Raw genomic sequence first — 21,533 nt, 5'->3', positions numbered from 1 at the left:
AGTGCAGAAGCTTTTTATCTTGATGAGGTCCCAGTAGTTCATTTTTGTTCTTGATTCCCTTGCCTCTGGGGATGTGTCGAGGAAGAAATTGCTGCGATTGAGGTCTAGGAGGCTATTTCCTGCTTTTTCCTCAAGGGCTTTTATGGTTTCCTGTCTCACATTCAGATCCTTTATCCATTTTGAGTTTATTTTTGTGAATGGTGTCAGAAAGTGGTCTAACTTCATTTTTCTACATGTTGCTGTCCAGCTCTCCCAACACCACCTGTTGAAGAGGCTGTCTTTTTTCCATTGGACACTCTTTCCTGCTTTGTCAAAGATTAATTGGCCGTACACTTGTGGGCCCAGTTCTGGGTTCTCTATTCTATTCCATTGGTCCATGTGTCTGTTTTTGTGCCAGTACCATACTGTCTTTAACCAGTAATTTCATTAAGGGTTACAAAGTACTGATTTTCTAATTCTGTCATATTTGTTAGGTAGAATTCTTCTACACTTTTCCTTACCAACTAAGGCTATGTATATAGTTATCCTAAAATACAGTTTGTAGGAAAGGGAGGATAAATACTTAATTTTTTTAATTGCCAGTTTTCAGAGTATGGTATTGGCATTTGAGTGTGATGTTGCTGATTCCAAGGATGTCCAATGAGACATTTTTATTTTATTTTAGTATTATGTGGGTTTGAGATACTCAGTGTGATCTTATCAATGGTGTGCACCACATTCGATGCTTAGATTATTCCATCTTTGGCCAGTGGAAGCGCCTTCCTTCACACCTGCCCCTGAGCTCTTCGGATACAACTCCTCTGTCTATGATAGCATCCTTGCTTTTTGGTGTTACAGGGTGTTCTAGCCTCCTCTTTGTATATTTCCTGTCCTAGATCTAGAATCAGCCACTTCCCTCAAGGAGTCCTGGTTTCTTTCAGTGAGAAATTATATTTAAAGATCATGATCTGGATGCTGGATGTAATCATTGCTTTTAGGCCTTTTTGTCTTTAATCCTGATGTGATCAAGATCTTCAGGGACACTAACAGGTTTCTGGATATTAATGTTTATTGTTCCTTTGTAGCAAACAAATGTGTCCCGTCATACATTTACTCATGTACTGACATTCTGTGGCAAAGGGAGTGTGCAGAACTCAACGGTAGTTCTGAAATTATAAAATGGTAGAGTGAATGCAAGGAAAATATTAATTTTATAAGTTGCTGATGTTTTTGTTTTGTATTCTTTGCCCCCCCCCCATTTTTCTATCAATGCCTTTGGGGGGGGGCAGCACTTTTCTCATCCTCTTACTGAGACTTGTAGCTATGAACTATTTTGCAATCCTTGAGGGCATTTCAGTTTCCATTCAGTGCAGTGAAGAATAGTAACTTAGGGGCACCTGGGTGGCTCAGTGGGTTAAGCCTCCAACTTCGGCTCAGGTCATGATCTCACATTTGTGGGTTCGAGCCCCACATTCAGCTGTGCTGACAGCTCAGAGCCTGGAGCCTGCTTCTGATTCTGTGTCTCCCTCTCTCTCTCTGCCCCTCCCTGCTCATGCTCTAAATTTCTGTGTCTCAAAAAAAAAAATTTTTTTTTTTTAATGTATAGTAACTTAGAATGCTTGTAATCTCATCAGGGATGAACTTAGGTTTGATATGTTAGTAGATCTGGGAAGAATGGTATAATTACTGGTCTACTGAGTCACTAATATTCCATAATTGTAGTTTGTTCAGTTAATACCTTATTTATATTGGGATTGATCTTGAAAAGAAATGGTAGTACTATTTTGTGTTTTTTGAGTTTTATTGTCGTTTGTTTGTAGTTCTAGTTTTTGTTTATTTGTACATGGAGTCTTTCAATTGCGTTTTGTCATGCTTGCTACCTCCTAGAGAGAAGGACTAATACTTGTTTAATATGTCTATGTGTGTCACAGCATTCTGCTATTTTCATGTGGATATCAATGATCTTAATTCTTAGGAAATGAGATCCTCAGCCTGAGGCATGGATCATCCAAAAAAATAACAGTTTGTGAAGCATGAACAAAACTGACAAACACTTTTTGGCTCCAAAACCAAAGATAAAGATTTTGTATGTTAACAGCCTGTATTAAATGTAGGCTAAGTGAAAATAAGTAAATAAACAAATAAAAATAAATAAATGTAGCCTAAACATATGATACCAGATATTTAAGAATTTTTCTTCTTAAGATCTGTTCTTATGAAGCACAATACTTGTAAGTGCTGTTAAAAAAGACCTTTGTGGGAAGAAGTCATATTTCAGAGAGGAAAGATGATATTTAAGGATAGATTATTACAGCTTGAAATGGACAGAGAAACTCATATTTAGAGTTCAGAGCTATTTAGGGTCAAATACAGACTTTTTCCCCTTTTGTTTCATACATATGTGTGCATGAGAGTGTGTACACATACATACAAAAAAGAAGAGGTATAGACCGTGAATAGTTCATGTGAAACCAAGATGGCAGAACTCCTGCCTTCTCCCCCTGCAAATGCACACACGTCTTTTCCCATAGCATTGTCTGATTTAGTTACCCTGAAATCAGTCTATCCTGTCTACCCTGTAGGCTATTGCAGCAAAGGTTGGCATGGACAGTACAACAGTGAATTACTTTGCCTTATTTGAAGTGATCAATCATTCCTTTGGTAAGTGCCAATTGGCTAATATTAAGTTTTGTTTGTAATTATTTTATTCTAACACTATCAAACTGAAGCTCCCAGAAGCTGTCAGACTGCAACCATTTGCTTAGAGAAGAAGAGCTTGAAGGCAAGGGGAAATCACACTCATTAGGACTGTCTCCTAGGAGACAGTCTGTCTGGCAGACCAGGCAACTCCTAGTAAGCCCAAGTCAAAAGGGTGTCTGATCACTGATGATCCTTTTTCCTCTTTTGTAAGTATAACTTACATATGCCTAGCACTGAAACAGATACTTCATGAAGTTCTTTTAAATCAAGAGGTTCAAAATTAATATATTCCAATGAAATAGCCAAAAAGAGGGATGTTCTATTTAGGCACAACGTATTTTAGTGTACTTTATGCTTTTTGTAGATAATTAAGAATAGCTTTTTGTTTTCAGGAGTCAGAAAGAAATACTTACTTAAAAGTCTTTGCATTAATGCATATATTTTAATTTCCATGTAAATGTAGATTCTCTTTCTAGGAAATTTTATTGCATGTTGACAGGAAGTTTCTCATATGTTATTTTATGAAAGCTGGGGATGGGGCCACATTGGTTGCATTGAGATCACAAAAGGGAGCAAGTCTGAGTGCTTGTTGTGAATGACATAGATTCCTTATGGTTTATGGCCCTTTTCTGCATCACATGTATATGGGGCTAAGGCCAGAAGTGACAGATAATATTGATTGATCAGACCTTGCCATCCCTGGTCCAGATAAAACAAGGTTGATTCCCTCTGAAGCAGCCATCTTTTTATTACTCTTCATCTTCCCAACTCCCTGTGGTCTAACTAGGCAGATATAAATGTTGCAAAGGATTGCTAGGGAAGCAGGGCACTTGGACTCTAATCTTATCCTTTTTTTCCTAAGCTTTAGTTAAGAAATAAAATGGGAAATATTAAATCTGTCTTTTACAGTGTTATAAAGTCAAGCATCTAGAGAAGGAAAAAACTCTTGAGCCTTTCCAAAGAAAAGCAATTTAGAAATTAAACATGATAGTATTTTATCCTGCTTGTGCAGTGTTAGGAAGAGGAAGAAACATTACTCAGAAGACATTTTTCACTTTGATGAATGTAGAGTTGGGGGGGGATTGGGGAGAGCCTTTCAGTGCTTAACAAACAAGAGAATTGCCACATGGGAGACTGATGCACCTTAGCTGGGTGAGAGGAGAGGCTTGCCTTAAAGTGGACATCACCGTAACTTACCAGGTAATGGATAAGATATTTTAATTGACTTTGGAATAGATGCTGTCTGCACAGTCTGCATGTTAACTGAGGGGTATGTCATACAAGTAATAGATTTCAGTCAGTTTAAAACTCTACTGACCATAGTCATAGTTAGAGGGGATAGATTTTGGGTAGAGAAATGGTTATTTTGTGGTCCCATAGCAGAGCTGCTTGATGGACCAAAGCTGATATTCTGGTTAAGGATAGCCCGCCAGGCTTAGTCTGCCTTATACAATTATGCTAGGGAGACTCCTTCTATATCTTTAATCTTTAGCTTTCTTTTTTTGGTCTTCTCTTCAGTACGTAAGCTGGCACCTAATGAATTTCCTCATAAACTCTACGTCCAGAATTATACGTCAGCTGTGCCAGGCACATGCCTGACCATTCGAAAGTGGCTTTTTACCACAGAAGAAGAAATCCTCTTAAATGACAATGACCTTGCTGTTACCTACTTTTTTCATCAGGTGGGTGAATTGATCTTCTGGAAAGGCCTGATTTCTTTTTTTTTTTAATGTAATTTATTTTTGATACAAACGAGACAGAGCACGAGAGGGGGAGGGTCAGAGAGAGGGAGACACAGAATCTGAAACAGGCTCCAGGCTCTGAGCTAGCTGTTAGCACAGAGCCCGATGCGGGGCTCGAACCCACGAACGTGAGATCTGACCTGAGCCGAAGTCGGAGGCTTAACCAACTGAGCCACCCAGGCGCCCCTCTTTTTATGTTTGTATGTAGTGAATTATTTGCCAATCCAGTGTGACTCCTTGGACAGGCCGCTTTGCCTCCTGGATATCAGTTAAGTTACATTTTTAAAATGTTCTGTCCCTGGGTGCCTTGCTGGCTGTCTCTATAGAGCATGTGATTCTTGATCTTGGTGTTGTAAATTCGAGCCCCACGTTGGGTATAGAGATTACTTAAAAAAAAATCTTTAAAAAAGAAAAAAGTGGGGCACCTGGGTGGCTCAGTCGGTTAAGCACCTGTCTTCAGCTCAGGTCATGATCTCACGGTTCATGGTTTCGAGCCACTCATAGGGCTTACAGCTCAGTCTGGAGCCTGCTTCCGATTCTGTGACACCCTCTGCTTGCCCCTCCCTCACTCATGCTCTGTCTCTGTCTCTCAAAAAATAAACGTTAAAAAAAACTTTTTAAAGGTAACCAGGTTTGTTAAAACATTTTTTCATCAAAATTATACATAAAGTTTAAAGCACCAAATATTTCTACATAGGTTATTGTGAAAAATACTAATTACCCTGCTTATCTTCGTCACCCTCTCCTTCGGCAACCATTTTCACCTCCTTTAGCTTTTGTTTGTTGTTATTTGTTTTGTTTTATATTTACTTCAGTTTCTCTGTTATGACTTGGTTATAGTGCTCCTACTTGATTTTTTAATCAAGCAGTGTCTCTGAATTTCCTAGTATAGAGGATGGGCCTCTGGCTCCATTCCCTCTCCCATTCCCACTGCATCCCACACCCACACCCACACCCACACTCAAGCATGCTTTGTTTGGTGACAGAGGTAGAAGTTGAACTAGTCTAAATTCACTGTGTTACTTTATTTTTATTTTTTATTTGAGAGAGAGAGTGGGAGCAGGGGAGAGAGGAAGAGGTGGGGAGAGAGAGAGCATGAGCACTCATGCCTGACATGGGGCTTGATCCCACAACCACCAAGATCATGACCATGAGCCAAAAGAGTCAGATGACCAACTGGCTCGGCCACCAGGCACCCTGAACTTACTGCATTATGCAAATAGTTTCCCTTAAAAGGCTGTGGGGGTTGATTTCTACCTTAAAGACATTAGCAGCCTTCTGGTAAAGTTTCAGGTGGGTCCCTGCCTGGTACCTGCCAAAGTTGTCCTTGTAGTAAAACACTGAGATTAGGTTCTGAACGCCCTGGACAAATAATTCTGTTTGTTCTTTTCCTTCTTTTTTTTTTTTCTTCCAAAGATCAGTTTTCCCTTCTATTAGATCTTGAAAGCTTTTCTTGGGGTAGAGTGAAGTTGGGAAGGGGATGCATGTTTCATATAGCTGAGCCAGGAGTAGTTTAGAATCAGCATCTTATCTCTGGGTACCTTCATGTCTATATCGAGTCCTGGTGGGGACTGTGTGTAGTCTCAGATTTATCACTTCCTCTCTTCCAGTTGCTACCACCCTACTTTACAATCTTGTGTGACTTCCTGATGAAAGCACTGTAACATCGGCAGTCTTCCTTATTTCATTCTCTCCTTAGCTTGATTCTTTTGGTACTCATACACAAATCAATCTTTCTTTTAAAAAAACACACATTTTTATTGCTTATTTTAGCTCCAGTAGTCTTAGTGCTGTCCTTAAGTTTAAATTCTTGTGCCTGTTTTCTCGGATCCTTCATAACCTGTTAACCTACCCATCCAGCATTCTTTTTCATTGTCCCCCTATAGATACCCAGTATTTAAATCAGACAGATCTGTCTTCTGAATGTATTTAAACTCAAACACATTCCTGTTTCCTGACTTCTGTTTGTAGTTTATTGTCTGCCTAACCTTTGGATTCCAATCAAGGCTTTCCTGATAACTACAATTAGCAAAAAGCTCTGCTGTTCTGATACATCTTTGCCACTTCATTGTTCCCTTTACCAATTATGTACTCTCTTTCAATGCTCTCTGATATTTTTACCTGTATAAGTTAACCGGAATTTAAATCTCTTAACAAGAGAAACAAGATCCCTCATGTGCCTAGAACAATTCTTGAGCACACACTGCGCACTCATTTTCTTTTTTTTTATTATTTTTTATGTGTTTTTGAGAGACAGAGACAGCACGAGCAGGGGAGCGTTGGAGAGGAGGGAGACACAGAATGCAGAGCAGGCTCTAGGCTCTGAGCTGTCAGCACAGAGCCCAATGAGGGGCTCAAACCCACGAACCATGAGATCATGACGTGAGCCAAAGCTGGATGCTTAACCGACGGAGCCACCCAGGTGCCCCGGGCACTCTTTAAATGCTACTTATTCCAATAAATATATCCCTGTGGCAGAGTTCACTGGTGATGATTATGATGATCCGAAAAGATAAGAGTTATTCTTAAATGAATCTGTATCTCTTTAATCAAGAATGTACTTGAGGGGCGCCTGAGTGGCTTAGTCGGCTAAGACTCCGACTTCAGCTCAGGTCAGATCTCACGTTCCTGGGTTCGAGCCCCGCATCGGGCTCTGTGCTAACTGCTGGCTCAGAGCCTGGAGCCTGTTTCTGGTCTGTGTCTCCTTCTCTCTCTGCGCCTCCCACTCTCATGCTCTGTCTCTCTCTGTATCAAAAATAAATAAAAAAAAACATTAAAAAAAAAAAGAATGTACTTGATAATGACTTTGATGTTCCGTTCTTCCCCGTCCTTGTTTTGGTGACAGGCCGTTGATGATGTGAAAAAAGGTTACATCAAAGCAGAGGAAAAGTCCTACCAGTTACAGAAGCTGTATGAACAAAGGAAAATGGTCATGGTAGGTTTATGTCCCCATAATCTCTTTATAAAATATGCCTTCTTATCTCGTAAAACTGTTGTTCACAGTCATTTCTGAAAAATAAAACTGGTCAGTGGCTTAATTAATAGGAAAAAAAAGGAGGGGATATAGATGTTCAAGTAATTCCCATTATGTACCTCCATGTAGCACATAAGAAGATATTTTGCTCTATTTGTATATATAACTTTAATATTAATAATAACCAAGTGTCCTTTTTTATAGAAAGTTCTAAAACAAAAGATGTACAAAACATTTAATAAATAGCAATTTTCTAAGAGTTGATATTTAGATTTTTTTTACATTAGAAATTGTTTAATTTGTGATTTAGCAGTTGTTTTAAATGTGTGTTTAGTAGTGTCTTTGGTTAGTGAGCTGTTTGATTTGATAGCTGCTAGCATCGTGTGACTATTTATATTTAGTTTTAAACTTTATTTTTTTAATGTTTTTTTAATGTTTTATTTATTTTTGATACAGAGAGAGACAGAGCATGAGAGAGGGAAGGTCAGAGAGAGAAGGAGACACAGAACTAGAAGCAGGCTCCAGGCTCTAGGCTCTGAGCTAACTGTCAGCACAGAGCCTGACGCGGGGCTCGAACCCACGACCATGAGATCTGACCTGAGCCGAAGTCGGACGCTCAACCGACTGAACCACCTAGGTGCCCTTCTAAATGTTTTAAAATTAGTTTTTAGGAGCACCTGAGTGGCTCAGTTGGTTAAGCGGCCAGTCTTGATTTCAGCTTATGTCATAATTTTGCCATTCATGAGTTTGAGCCCCATGTCGGGCTCCACACTGACAGTACAGAGCCTGCTTGGTATTCTCTCTCTCCCTCTCTCTTCTGTCCTTCTGTCACTCATGTGTGCTCTCTCTTGCTCAAAATAAATAAATAAGCTTAAAAAAAAAATAAAATTAGTTTTCAATTTGCACCTGCCAAAAATACAGGAATGGAAATTGTCAAGTAAAATTTATAAGGAATGCTTACAAAAACTTTCACTTATAGCATTTTAAAATTTCTTTCTTGACAAATTCACATACAGTTGAAACTTTCGATTATAATTTTTCATGATTTCTTGCAAGACAGCTACTGCATTGGTGATGATTCTGATAGGTCACTTGAATTTCTTTTGTGCCCTCTGTATGTGCATTTTTTTTTTAATGTTTTTATTTATTTTTGATACAGAGAGAGACAGAGCATGAGAGGGGGAGGGGCAGAGAGAGAAGGAGACACAGAACCGGAAGCAGGCTCCAGGCCCTGAGCTAGCTGTCAGCACAGAGCCTGACGCGGGGCTCGAACCCACGAACGTGAGATCTGACCTGAGCCAAAGTTGGAGGCTCAACCAACTGAGCCACCCAGGCGCCCCATCATTTTTTTTTTTTTAATGAGGGAATGTTCTCTGTCTAAATTAATTGGGTTGGAATAAGAATGCAAACAAGTCAGCCATTGAACTCAGCCCCTAATCTTATGTCTAGATAGTTATTTTATCATGTATGTGACAAAAAGTAATCTGTTTGCCTTTGGAAACTGCCAGATGAGGGGACCATTTAACAGTGTTCTTCATCCCAACAGGCTAAAATAGAGAAGACAAAAATCTTTTAAATAGATTTAGGTCTTGGCAGAAGTTTGGTAAAGGGAATTTTACTATGTGAGAAACGGGCTTTTAAAGCTCGATTTCCACCTGCTCATAAAGATCGTGGCATTGTCTTCGTATGTTAATGCATGATCCCGACCAGTACTTCGGCATCTTTTTGATGAAAAGGACCAAATACTCAACAACCATCAGCCTCTGAAGTACTTCTTTGCCTTTGCCAAAGGCAGCAAATCAAAGTAATTCCATAAGGGCTTCTGATAATGCCAATAGGGGATAAATATTGTTTCTCTGTACATATAGTACTCCAAACACACTAACTTCCATTTATGCATTCAACTGAAAATATTTGTTGAGTACTAAGTGTGTGCCGGCACAGTACAAAGTGCTAAAATATATAAATAAGTTTGGGTTGTTCCGTGGCAGTATATAGATCTGAATTTAACAAGCATGGTAATCTATTACAAAATTACTTTTGGACTCAAGTTTGTATCTTGTAATCACTCATTTAAGAGCTGAGTACAGTTGACGCTCTGGGGTCATTGGAATTGAGTATAAGATATGCTTAACATTAATGGAATTCTGTTGTCTTGAAAACCTAGTGCCAGCAAACAAGTGTGTACTAGCCCTGTAATACTGCAATCAGATTTTAAATAAAATCCCACCAGAGTTTGAAAGGTTTGAATTTTATTCAGTGTATTCAAGTATTAGTGTTCAAAGACATCAGCCTAGCCAGCGGTACATTGAAACTTCCAAATCCAGTAGACCCTGCCGAGCCCAAACACCTTGATTCCATGATCTGTAGCAACTTAACATGGTTGACAAGGTCTCAGTTTCAGTTTCTTTTCTTTAAAATGAGGATATGCACATTGTCAGCTGTCAAGTAGAATCTTGACGAAATACTCCAGAATTCTTGAACATTCCCAGTGTGATCAAAAAATGGTTTTGTTTTCTGCTTATTTACTAACTTAAATTGAATCTCAAATTTGGATGGTTGAGAATATAATATACAAGAGAAATTTTGTTTCTTTTTCTTTTTGTTTTTTAACTCACACACTAATAGTAGACATGTATAACTTACGTTTTTCTTATATTCAAGTGGCCTGATTTTTGCCATTGTTTTAATTTTTTTTATTTTTGAGAGTGAGAGAGAGAGACAGAGTGTGAGTGGGGGAGGGTCAGAGAGAGAGGGAGACAGAATCAGAAAAGGCTCCAGGCTGTGAGCTGTCAGCACCAAGCCCGACACGGGGCTTGAACCCACAAGCTGTGAGATCATGACCTGAGTTGAAGTTGGCTGCTTAACCGACTGAGCCACCCAGGCGCTCCTGATTTTTGCCGTTGTTAAACTAACAAACAAGGAATCTCTTGTTAGTATTTAATATTTATTTTAGAGAGAGACAGACAGACAGAAACAGAGGATGATCAGGGGAGGGGCAGTGAGAGAGGAAGACACAGAATCGTAAGCAGGCTCCACGCTCTGAGCTGTCAGCACAGAGCCTGACGTGGCGCTCAAACTCAGGAACCAGGAGATCATGACCTGAGCTGAAGTTGGATGCTCAACAACTGAGCCACCCAGGCGCCCCAAATATTTGTATATTTTTAAGAGCGAGAGACAGAGCACGCACAGGGGAGGGGCAGAAAGAGAGGGAGACACAGAATCCAGAGCAGCTCCAGGGTATGAGCTGTCAGCACAGAGCCTGACACAGGGCTCAAACCCACAAACTGTGAGATCATGACCTGAGCAGAAGTCAAGATGCTTAACTGACTGAGCCACCCGGGTGCCCGTCTCAATATAAAATCTTTTTAATTAAGATTTCACACAAGGCAATATTTGTGAAAGTCAGTGTTTTTCAAAGTGTGGTCCCCACCTCAATTACATGGGAATCAATTGTGAAACCTACTTAAAATCCAGCTTTCTGGACCCCCATCTCACATATACTAAGCCAGATTCTTGAGTAGGACCTAGGAATCTTTGTAAAGATTTTTACAGAAGCACCCTGGTGGTTCTAAAACTTCAATTGCTTCAGAATCACTATTCTAGGGACTTGGGAATATTGACTCCTGATGTGCCTCTCAAGCCCTTATTTCAGTTCTAGACCTGGTTTGACCCTTAGCAGGCTGCCTGGGAGAACAGAGAGTTCTCCAGGATGGACCTCAGCCCACTCAGCTAAAGTGTTTAGTAAGTACTGAGTCTCTGCTTTAATAATTGTCCTGTTTCTGTATTTACCTATCTTGCTGAACATTGAACATTTATAAAATGTCCTGGGCTGTAGTTTTCCTCATCTCTGGCCTAATGTTGGCCATCATCAAAATGATACATGGATCAAGGAAGATAGTATAAGATACCTGTTTAGCCAGTCAGAATTTAATATGAAAGGAGAATGGACAAGACAGTTTTGTGTTTTAAATATGGAACTGTACCCTTTAATAATACGATTAAAAATAAAAATTCACTCTTCTTGTAGAAATAAACTTTGGGTGTATGTTAGAGGTGCCTGGGTGGCTCTTAGGCATCCGATTCCTGGTTCCAGCTCAGGCCATGGTCTTGTGGTTTATGAGTTTGAGCCCCATGCATGTCAGTCTCTGTGCTGACAGTGCAGAGCCTGCTTAGGATTCTTTCTCTCTCCCCCCTCTCTTTCTGCCCTTCCCCTGCTCACATACTTTCTCTCAAATAACTGAACTTAAAAAAAACCTTTGGGTATATGTAAAAATGTAAATGTTTTTCTCTACACTTTGTGCAAATCTAGGAGTTTACAGATTTGTCTAAAGCTGAGAAATACTACCTAACCTGAGAATCTTTGAAAACCTTGCGTTTCCCAAGTAAGACTTTACCTCTGTCTTGTCACCAAGGCCACAGGCGCCCTTATTTTCCACTCAGGTTATTTTTAGAACTTACTGCTATTAGGAGGTCCTCTGAAGGTCTTTTGCTTTCAAGGACTATTACATTCTGGAATATGAAGGGATAAATCAGTGTTTTGATTCAAAGGCGAGAGAGAGGGGCACATGTTATGTGTCTGGTACTGTGCTAGACACAGTGTGTATGTTCCCATCTCCTCCTCACGACAACCGTGCAGATGTTCTCCCCACTTTACTGGAGAGGTGGGTTCTGACAGATGAACATTCCTTGCCCGTATCATCTTGCTTATCAGAAGTGGAACTAGAAGTTGAACCTGTTTCTGTCTGGCTTCAAAAGCATGTGTTTTACCTGTCGTGGGGAAAAGATGCTGGCAGCAGTGTCCTGTATTTCTGGGTGGCAGAGGGGAGCCCCTAGGCAGTCACTGACAGTCAGAGAGTTTAGGGTATGCTGAGCATCATGCCTCATCTGATGGCTTTTCCTAATCCCTCCCTTTGTCTGCATGTTGCTCTTTTTAACACATAAAATCAAGCTCCCCATTAGGAATATGGCAGAAATATTTTATTTATTTATTTTTGAGAGGGAGGGAGAGGGAGAGGGAGACACAGACTCCAAAGCAAGCTCCAGGCTCTGAGCTGTTGGCACAGAGCTCACAGCTCGTCAGGACTTGAACTCACGAGCTGTGAGATCTGACCTGAGCCAAAGCCGGAAGCTTAACCGACTGAGCCCGCCAGGCGCCCCTGACATACTTTCAAAACAGTAGCGATGAGGGGCGCCTGGGTGGCTCAGTCGGTTGGACATCCGACTTCAGCTCGGGTCATGACCTCGCTGTCCGTGAGTTCGAGTTCCGCTTCGGGCTCTGTGCTGACAGCTTGGGGCCTGGAGCCTGTTTTAGATTCTGTGTCTCCCTCTCTCTGCCCCTCCCCCAGTCCTGCTCTGTCTCTCCCAAGTAAACATTAAAAAAAAATTTTTTTTAACAATTTTGAAATCTGTTGATTTTGTTTTCTTTTCTTTTATAATTTTATTTATTTGTTTTGAGAGAGAGAAGAGAGCCTGACTCAGGGTACAGTGTCACAAACTGTGAGAACATGACCTGAGTGGAAATCAGAGTTGGACCCTGAGTCTGCTGAGCCACCAGGTTCCCCCCACCCCCAAAGCACCTTTGAGCAGTATTTGTTGCACTCTTCTCTTTCCCTTTAATATTTTATTGTAGAAAACTGCAAATATGTAAGGAAGTTGGAAGAATAGTACACTCAGCCCAAGCACCCATTAATCAGTTTCAGCTCTCTTATTGCTCCTACTTTGTCTGTCTCTTTCTCTTTCTCTCACTCACACACACATGCTGTGCTCTTTTCCCTAGCAAGAAAATAGTTGAGCCTCTGGCTAAGTATAATGGAGCCTTTAAAAGTATTTTTTTAAGTTATCCTTTATGGAATACCTAATTATGTACTAAGTACTGCGCTAAATACTTCAATGGTCACAAGTAACTGTGTTGCAGGAGCTGCTCTTTCCCTTTTTATAGAAGAGGGAGAGCAGAGCTCCAGGGAGTTGTTATGTGGCTACAGTGTGAGCCCCTGGTCCAAGGTGTCTCGTCAGGGAGTGTTGGAGCCGGGACTCAAGCCCAGGGCAGGCCCCCGACCACTCCTTGCACTGCTTCCTGTCTCAGCCTCTGTCTCTGCCACCCACCTTTGAGGGTCATATATGCCGCTTGATTTTGGTCCACGTGATTTTTAAGGATGTGTATGTCCCAGAGATCAGGGGATGGTGGTGCTGATTTGGGGACTAGTTGGCGATAGAGAAAGGACCAGTGGTCACGAAATTAAACCTAACTTCTAATCCTGGCTGTGCCACTTATATTACCTGTGCCCTTCACCACGCTTCCTGTGATTCTGGGTTTCTGTAAAATGACTAGCTTCAACAGTCTATTTGAGCTTAAACATGTTATGAGTATGGGATGAGTATGAGTATGAGTAGCTTACTTGCTTGTCACTGATGTCCTTGTAACTTTTGACTTGGGAGGTGACAGGAGAGGCAAGCCTAACTGCATTGTGAGTTCCCCGCGCTTCCGGAGCCTTGGTCGCAGCACCTCTTCTGGCTCCATGTGTGGACTTTCTGAGGTGGAGAAAGGAGGCGGGGCCAGAAGTCTGGAGGTGGAAGCCGGAAGTGGATCAAAGAATGGGCTTGGAGCTCTGGCCCTTCTCAGAGCTGGTCGTGCTGTGGGACCGGGCATGGTCTTCAGGTTGCCAGGAGAGAAGATTCTCTTCATTCTTTCTCTGGTGACATCCCAGCAGCTCTTCGTGGTAGTTTAGTTCCACAGAACACTGTTTCTCACACACACACCGTTTTTTTTTCAGTATCTCAACATGCTAAGGACTTGTGAGGGCTACAATGAAATCATCTTCCCCCACTGTGCCTGTGACTCCAGGAGGAAGGGGCACGTTATCACAGCCATCAGCATCACGCACTTTAAGCTGCATGCCTGCACTGAAGAAGGACAGCTGGAGGTGACAGCAGCATGGGGCCAGGGCAGGGACACTGGGGACACCGCTGCTCACTCACTTGCTATGGCTGAGTTCCTGTTGGGAGGGGAGATGAGGTCCCCACCACTGTGACGGGGCATGTGAATCAGCCCTGGATCCACAGTGATCCTGTGGCTTAGGTTCTGTTGGGAGGGGAGATGAGGTCCTGACCACTGTGAGGGGGCACGTAAGTCAGCCCTGGATCCACACCGATCCTCACCTTCCAGGCTGCTCACGTCGACTCATTCTTCCCTCAGTTTTTCCTTGAAATGAGACAGACACGCACGCACTCCTCTGCTGTGTGGCTCAGAGCCGTCCTAGCTGAGGTCCCAGCCTCTCAGACTTCCACTCTTGTTCTCCATCGTTTAGAACCAGGTAATAGCATTTGAATGGGACGAGATGCAGCGATGGGATACAGACGAAGAAGGAATGGCCTTCTGCTTTGAGTATGCGCGAGGAGAAAAGAAGCCTCGATGGGTTAAAATCTTCACACCATATGTGAGTGTAGACCAGACATACTCTTGGGGAAAGTAGATTGGGTGTGGAGTTCTCAAGCTGAGCATGTACATGGCGGGGCCGCAGAGCCCCGGTTCTTCCTGTCTGTCCTGAAGGCGATAGGCCGTTTCACAGCTGCCCAGGAGGGGCCTGAGACCAGTGCTCCGCAAGGGTTTTGTCTCGGCTGTGCAGGTTGGGACTGGACAGTGCGGGGGCTGGGGGCAGGGTTCAGAGGCATGGCCCGGGGTGCCCGTTCTGAGAAGTCAGTGTTGATATGTTGTGTGTGTTTTGTTATGTGTTTCAGTTTAATTATATGCACGAATGCTTCGAGAGGGTGTTCTGTGAACTCAAGTGGAGAAAAGAGGTAATTCGTAACAGTCTTTCGTTAGTTTTCATCTCTTTGTTTAAAACAATAGGCCTATGGCCAAATACCCGGGACCCTCCCTCCTTCTGTCTTTCTGGCAGTACCAGTTAGAGACTGGTTAGTCCTCCAGCCCTTGGGTGCTGAGTGGAGTGCACAGGAGAAGCCCTGCTTCCCTCTGCCTGGTGTTTGTTTCTGTTTCTGCATTTTAATCAAATCACGGCCTGTGTCACTCCTGACCCAGAAGGGCGGCAGTCCCCGTTTTAGCCCTTCTGACTAGATGCCTCCTGCCAGCCTAGCTGGGCTGACCAGGAAGCCATGCATGTGGGCAGCTCTCTGCTACTGTTACTGCCGTCCCTGTATGCCAGTGCTGGGGAATCCAGAAGATTCTGAGTAGTTAGCTACTTATTCTCAAAGAAAGTGTCTCTGAAGTTCAGAAGGTAAAGTCAGGAACAGGAGATGTATATTCTCGGTGTTGTAGGAAGAACAGCGGGCCCTGAGAATCAGGTGGCCACCCTCCCTGCGGCGCTAGGCAGATGCGCCTCCCTGACCACCCCCTGCACGCTGGACAGATGCCACCTCCCCCAGGTCTGGGTTTTCTCATCGATCAAATGGGAAAGTTGAGCCAGATAATTAATAGTTAAGCTCCTCTCTGAGTCTCAAGGGCTGTGCTGCTACCTGGAAGTTGCAGCAGAGGTACCGGCTGGTGACACAGAGCCATCAAGCCATCTGATTTTCTGGTCCTGTCCGAGGCGGCCTCCAGACAGGAGGAGATGCAGGACCTCGGGCTTCCTGGTAACTGTTTTCTGTTTTCCTTTCAGAACATTTTCCGGATGGCGAGGTCACAGCAGAGGGATGTGGCCACCTAGCCTTTCCTCACCCCTCCTCTTCACCCTCATCCTCTCACCCCTTCCGTCTCCTGTGTCAGACAGAGTAACCATTAACACAAAAGAAGAGAAAAAGGAAAAAAGTCATTATGTTCAAAAGCCCTAAACTAAATACTATTAATAATCCCTCTGAGTTTCATGTCTCTGGAATTGAGCTGGTAGAGAACAACAGATCGGTCCACACCGGGAGCAGCTGAGTTAAGGCAGGAAGTTAAGCCCAACCACGCGCCAGAGGTGTCTTTGTCCTCTGACCTGGGCCTCACACCAACAGACTCTCCTTGCACTATATTTTTAAAACTGGAACTATGAACTCCATCCATTTGCACTGTTCAGACATATATATGTATGTATGTAAAAATTATATATACACAAATTAGCTGCACGTATATACATATATATATATTTCTTTTTAAATTTCATATCGGCAGTACCTTTTTTAGCTTGTGTTTTTACACACCTTTCACTAGAATTCATGACTTCTCTCTTGCTCTCTTTATTTTGAAACAAACTTTAAAAAGGAAAAAAAAAATACTGGGAAAATACCTCTCCTCATGAAGGACTTGAAAAGTTTACAACCTTCTTGGGTTTTTCCCCCGCTTTTTGTAGTGAGTGAGGATTCTGGCTCATGGTTGCCACAGAGTCTAAGGAGCAAGGAGTGTGGTTTCTTTATGTCCCAGGAGGCTGCGGGGAGGGGACGGGGGGGGGGGGGGGTGTTTCGCAAGGGCAGAAGGCTTGTGCACCTGCAGGGGGAGTCTGAAGGCTTGCTGCGGTCCTGGATCCCAGGACAGCGGTCTGGGCCCAGCCCTGTCCCACTCACGGCCACACTCCCTGTCTCCTCCTTGCTTCCTGAGGGCCCCTGGTGTGCTCTCTCTCCGCTGGCCTACAATGGAGGGGAGAGGTGGGCTCAGGAGGCTGATGCCACAGGAACTGGAAACGCTTCGTGGTCCTAATTTCCCATTTCTGAAGAGCAGACAGTACTAGGGACCAGAATTAAAGCCAGTACCTTTAGGCACAAAGATTGGACTGAGGTAGGGGAAAGGAAGGAAGGACTACCCTGTGCACCTAAGCTTTTCCCCACTCCGTTCCTGACCAGTAACCACCCGTAACCGGTACATTCTCTGGGACTTCCATAAACAGCTGTGTTGAGGACGGAGGGGTCTGACAGTATCCTGAAGGCCTTGGGGAAACCTGGTCATTGGTCTGTGCCAGCCAGACCAGTGGCCATCCAAGCCAGCTGGGGACCCAGGAGGGACCAATAGGCGTATGGTTGATGTGGGTTGGAGCTCAACTTTTAATGAGGAGACTTGAAGGGAACCTTTCTGCCCCTCAAGGAGCTCCTCGCTCACCTGGGGATTTTGAAACCTAAGAGCTGCGCCCCAGGGCCGGGGAGCCGGGCCCACCAGCTGGGCGATGCTCTCAGTGCCGGACTCTATAGATGCTGCGTTGGCAGCTCAGGCCAGGCTCTGGTGCAACTGAGACACGTCTGTGAGCTAGCTGCCTTTTCTTGTTTCCTTCTCCACTTTCTAAACAAAACCTCCACAGGGTGGCGTCCTTTGCTTTGTCTAACCGGGAGGCAGCCTTGTTTGGTTTAGTCTGTGGTGGGGCAGCTGCAGTTTTCTGTTCTGCTAACTTGGTTTTGCAGATCATCGTGAGGCCACTTTCTGTTACCCTGGCAGCTGCTTGCCCCAGGACCGTGTGGGGTCATACAGGACATCTGTCTTCCTCCCTTCCTCCAAACCCAGGTGGAGCCGCACATTGTAGAACGTTCAGAGTTGCAGAGAGCCAGCCCTGATTTGAAAGTTTTGATGCACAATTAGCTTCTTTTGGCTTCCATGAATATGTAAGGAGCCAGAGGGCTCTAGAAAGAGGACACACTGGTCCCTTGCTCCCAGATGCTGACGAGGGGGTGGGGCTGGCTTTTCCCCACTGCACACCCAGCAGCAGTTTGCCCCTGCTCCATCAGCAGGGGGGTGGGGATGAGCAAATCTGGGAGCCCATGCAGCATCCTAGTGCTGACCTCTGGGTGGGAGCTGGGAGGACGCCCTCGGGCTGGGTGGGTGCTACTTGGCTCCCTGGGGCAGAGCGCAAGCTCACCTGGTGTTTTGGGGAGTAGGCAAGGGCACCGCGTAGTAGTCGGGCCATTGGCTGAGTCTGGGAACAGCCCTCTGTGGCTGTGCCACTGAAGAGCTGCCGCGAGGAAGGGACAGGAGGGAGCCCGGTGCCAGCACCTCGCCCCTCCCCCCCACAGCAGGCCTTGGGGATGGCCGCAGAGCTCACTGGGCTCCATAGATCAAGTGTGTTAGTGTGACCTTCCTCTCTCCTGTTCTGTACTCCCTGGCCCTCACCCCTGCTGCCGCTCTTTATCCCAGGATCTGCCCAGGGAGCCTTCTGCCCAGGCTTCTTTTGCCATTTTTCTCTGGAAAATGGAGGGTGTCTTCCTCGCCCCGCCCCCGCCCCCCCAGCAGCTCCCACAGGATCTGCCTGATCTCCTGTTGTCCTGCCCTCCATGCCCAGTTTCTACCCTCTTTGGTAAAAGCTCAGAGTTTTGTATAGATCAGGGGAAAAGGCAGTCCCAGGAAACCTGTCCCTACAGAAAGGTTCCCTTGGGCTATGCTTTGGGCTCTCGACTCTTTATATTTTTATTCTCATCTCCATTTTCCTGGCCTCCTCGTCCTCTGTCTAAGCTCAGCCCAGCTGTGTGCGCAGGGCAGCTCAGGCCTGGCCCGCCTAGTCCATCCCGCCATCACCCAGGCCCCAGCCTGGTAGCTTTGGTTATCCCCTTAGCGCTCCAAACCTGGTGCCTGGAGCCGCAGCACCGGCAGCGGCAGGAGGGGACATGTCTCTCTCCCCTCTCAGAATTTGCCCCCTTATGGCCTGGCTCTGAGGAGCCACTTTTCCTCAAGGAGACTGCAGCCTGGTTGGCCCAAAGTCTCCAGACCTGGAGGGACTGCTGTGCCCCCCTTCTCTCCATTGTGCTTACTGTCCAGGTCAGTTCAGAGACCGTTCGGGCTGTTGGAGCCCAGCACACCGCCAGGTCCCCTTGTGAGGTTCGCTGTCCCATCAGCTTCCCTTTGAACGGGGGCCGAGTGGTTGATGCTCGGAGAGAGGGGCTGCAGCGGCAGGACTCCCATGTCCCAGCGCCACTGCCCGCCTCCTCCTGTGACCAGAGCACCGCGCCAGCCCCTCTAAGGCTCTAAGGGAGCCGCTCGGTCCCCAGCAATAATCTCGAGTGTGGGGAGCTGGGGTTCCGGGGAGGGCGGTGCTGTGGGCTGCAGGCACTCGGGCAGCTGCTGGATGGGACACCAGTTTTTTATCACGCCCCCTTTTTAAGCCGGCAAGCTGGGCTTCAGTTTTCCCCCAGGCCATGCACACTTTTAATTTATTTGAGGAACTCTAATTGTATTTTCACTGCAGTATCTTGTATTTTTTATTTGTGATTTGAGAAATGTGAAGAGAAAATACACAGACACATAATGGCTAACAGTGTTTTCTTCAGTCCTTGTTATGCAGCTAACCACTCTAAAATTGTTTGGTAATGTCACTTAGTGTAATTAATTGTAACATATTCTTTTAAATAAATTGATTTATTGATGAAACTAGTCTATGCCTTCCTCGACTACAAATCCTTTGGGTTTTGTGTGAAGAAGTGAAGGAGGGACCTTGGAGATTGGGGCAAGAAAGATGGGTCTGCACACAGGAAGGACTGCCGGCCGCCCTCCCGAGCCGATGGGCGCAGCCTGGTGACTCCTTTGGAAATGCCTTCTCCTTCAGGGGTCCGTGCCGGCCCTGGGCCACAGCAGGGCTCACAGGACCGGCTCAGGCTCTGCAGAGCGAGCCTGACCCTGGCCCCAGCCCCAGCCACATGGGGCGCTGTTCAAGTTCAGGAACTGGTGTCTGGAGCCTAATGAATGCCATCACAGTAAGAGGCAGACTTGGTGCTGTGTCCTGCCCACAGCCCTGAGAGTCGGGGTGGCCCTGGGTGTTCTGTGCTCTCACAGAGCAGTCTCGGGTCCTGTGGCCCAAATCTGCTCTGAGAAGCTTAGCGTTTGTGTTAGGCTGGATATTTTTGTTATTTTTGTAAACTTTTTTATTTTTATGACCCCTGGTCGAAGGGGTTTTTGCTCCTTGGTTGAAGGCTATAAAAGCAAGGACTAGTTTGACATTTCTTTTGGCAATCTGGGGAGAGACATTTGTCCTGCATCTCATTCACTTGGCCGTCAGCCTTGAGTAATTGCACTCTGAGAAATTTGACGATGGGGAAAGAATCAGTTTTCTTTAACAAGGAAGGAATCGGCAGAGAAATGGTAGAATCCCAGAGTTGAATTATACAAGTTTAAGTCCACAAACGTGCTGGCTCCCTGCCCCGCGCAGGGCGTCTTGTCCGCTACAGCAGGAGAACAAAGGAACCGCGAGAGCCATTGTGCCCACTTTCCGTCCAGCAGAGGAATGAGAGGCATCCAGGTGACAGGGTCCGCTGCACTGAAGGGGGAAGTACCACAAGATTAGGGGACAGATGGGGAGCCTCTGGAGGAAAGCGGTCAAGGAAATCTTGAAGAAAGTGGTGTTTATGGTGAACCATTTAGGATGGGCAGGATTTCAACAAGAAGGTGTTCAGTGGACTTTGTGGAGCCGATATGTGCCTGACACTTATGACTGGGAATGAAAAGCCGTGGCGGAGGGGAGGGCAGACTTGTCCAGATGGACAAGGAATAGTCCCATGTGATTAGAAATTAGGGGTGGGTAGGAACAGGATGGAAGATGAGGCTTTGGAGAGCCCTGAATGTCAGGATGGAATGTCCTATATTTAAAAAAAAAAAAAGTAATTTGTGGGGTTTTCCATCAGCTGCAGTTTAGAACCATTGGTGTTTCAGAATACATACAGAAGGGTCAGTTAAGACACTGCTCTGATTAGTTGATGAGGCAGCGTTAGTTGAAAGGTGGAACATGGGTGTGAGAAAAAAATTAGACATAAAATCTTTTGGGATTTAATAACATTGAATGCATGTACCAGGAATGAGAGACTCCCAAGGTTCCATGGCTAGGTGGCTAGAAAATAGAAATATTTGGGGCACCTGGGTGGCTCAGTTGGTTGAGCGTCCGACTTCAGCTCAGGTCATGATCTCGCAGTTCGTGGGTTCGAGCCCCGCGTCGGGCTCTGTGCTGACAGCTCAGAGCCTGGAGCCTGCTTCGGATTTTGTGTCCCTCTCTCTCTGCCCCTCCCCTGGTCATGATCTGTCTGTCTCTGTCTCTCAAAAAATCAATAAATGTTTAGAAAAAAATAGAAATATTTAAGAGTTGAAACGGAGAAAATGTTTTATCTTTGGACCTATTATGATTTAGGCCTGGGAGAGAAATCTAGATAAGAGAAGTCCAGCAGTTACTTTTTATTTTCTTTCTAGCTTATTTTGAGAGACAGCATGTGTGGATGCGAGTGAGGGAGGGGCAAAGGGCTAGAGA

General features: G+C 44.8%; 1 protein-coding gene across 3 annotated transcripts in view; it reads left to right on the top strand.

The window, feature by feature from the left end:
- Positions 1-19,675, top strand: part of SNX27 (sorting nexin 27) — a 61,902-nt gene extending 42,227 nt beyond the window's left edge. For 2 of the 3 annotated variants that reach the window (XM_029946349.1, XM_029946350.1), the window contains 7 exons: positions 2,562-2,640; positions 4,198-4,361; positions 7,267-7,356; positions 14,169-14,318; positions 14,703-14,831; positions 15,133-15,192; positions 16,011-19,675. In XM_029946349.1, the coding sequence (XP_029802209.1) occupies positions 2,562-2,640; positions 4,198-4,361; positions 7,267-7,356; positions 14,169-14,318; positions 14,703-14,831; positions 15,133-15,192; positions 16,011-16,058 (720 nt within the window). In that variant the 3' untranslated portion in view covers positions 16,059-19,675. The remainder of the gene's footprint in view (positions 1-2,561; positions 2,641-4,197; positions 4,362-7,266; positions 7,357-14,168; positions 14,319-14,702; positions 14,832-15,132; positions 15,193-16,010) is intronic. The other variant, XM_029946351.1, reaches the window with a different exon arrangement.
- The last annotated feature ends 1,858 nt before the right edge of the window (positions 19,676-21,533 follow it).

Source organism: Suricata suricatta, chromosome 8 (assembly GCF_006229205.1).
Source record: "Suricata suricatta isolate VVHF042 chromosome 8, meerkat_22Aug2017_6uvM2_HiC, whole genome shotgun sequence".
NCBI classification, from domain to species: Eukaryota; Metazoa; Chordata; class Mammalia; order Carnivora; family Herpestidae; genus Suricata; species Suricata suricatta.
The sequence above is the reverse complement of the archived record's forward strand: the minus strand, read 5'-3'. Positions and strand labels throughout refer to the sequence as shown.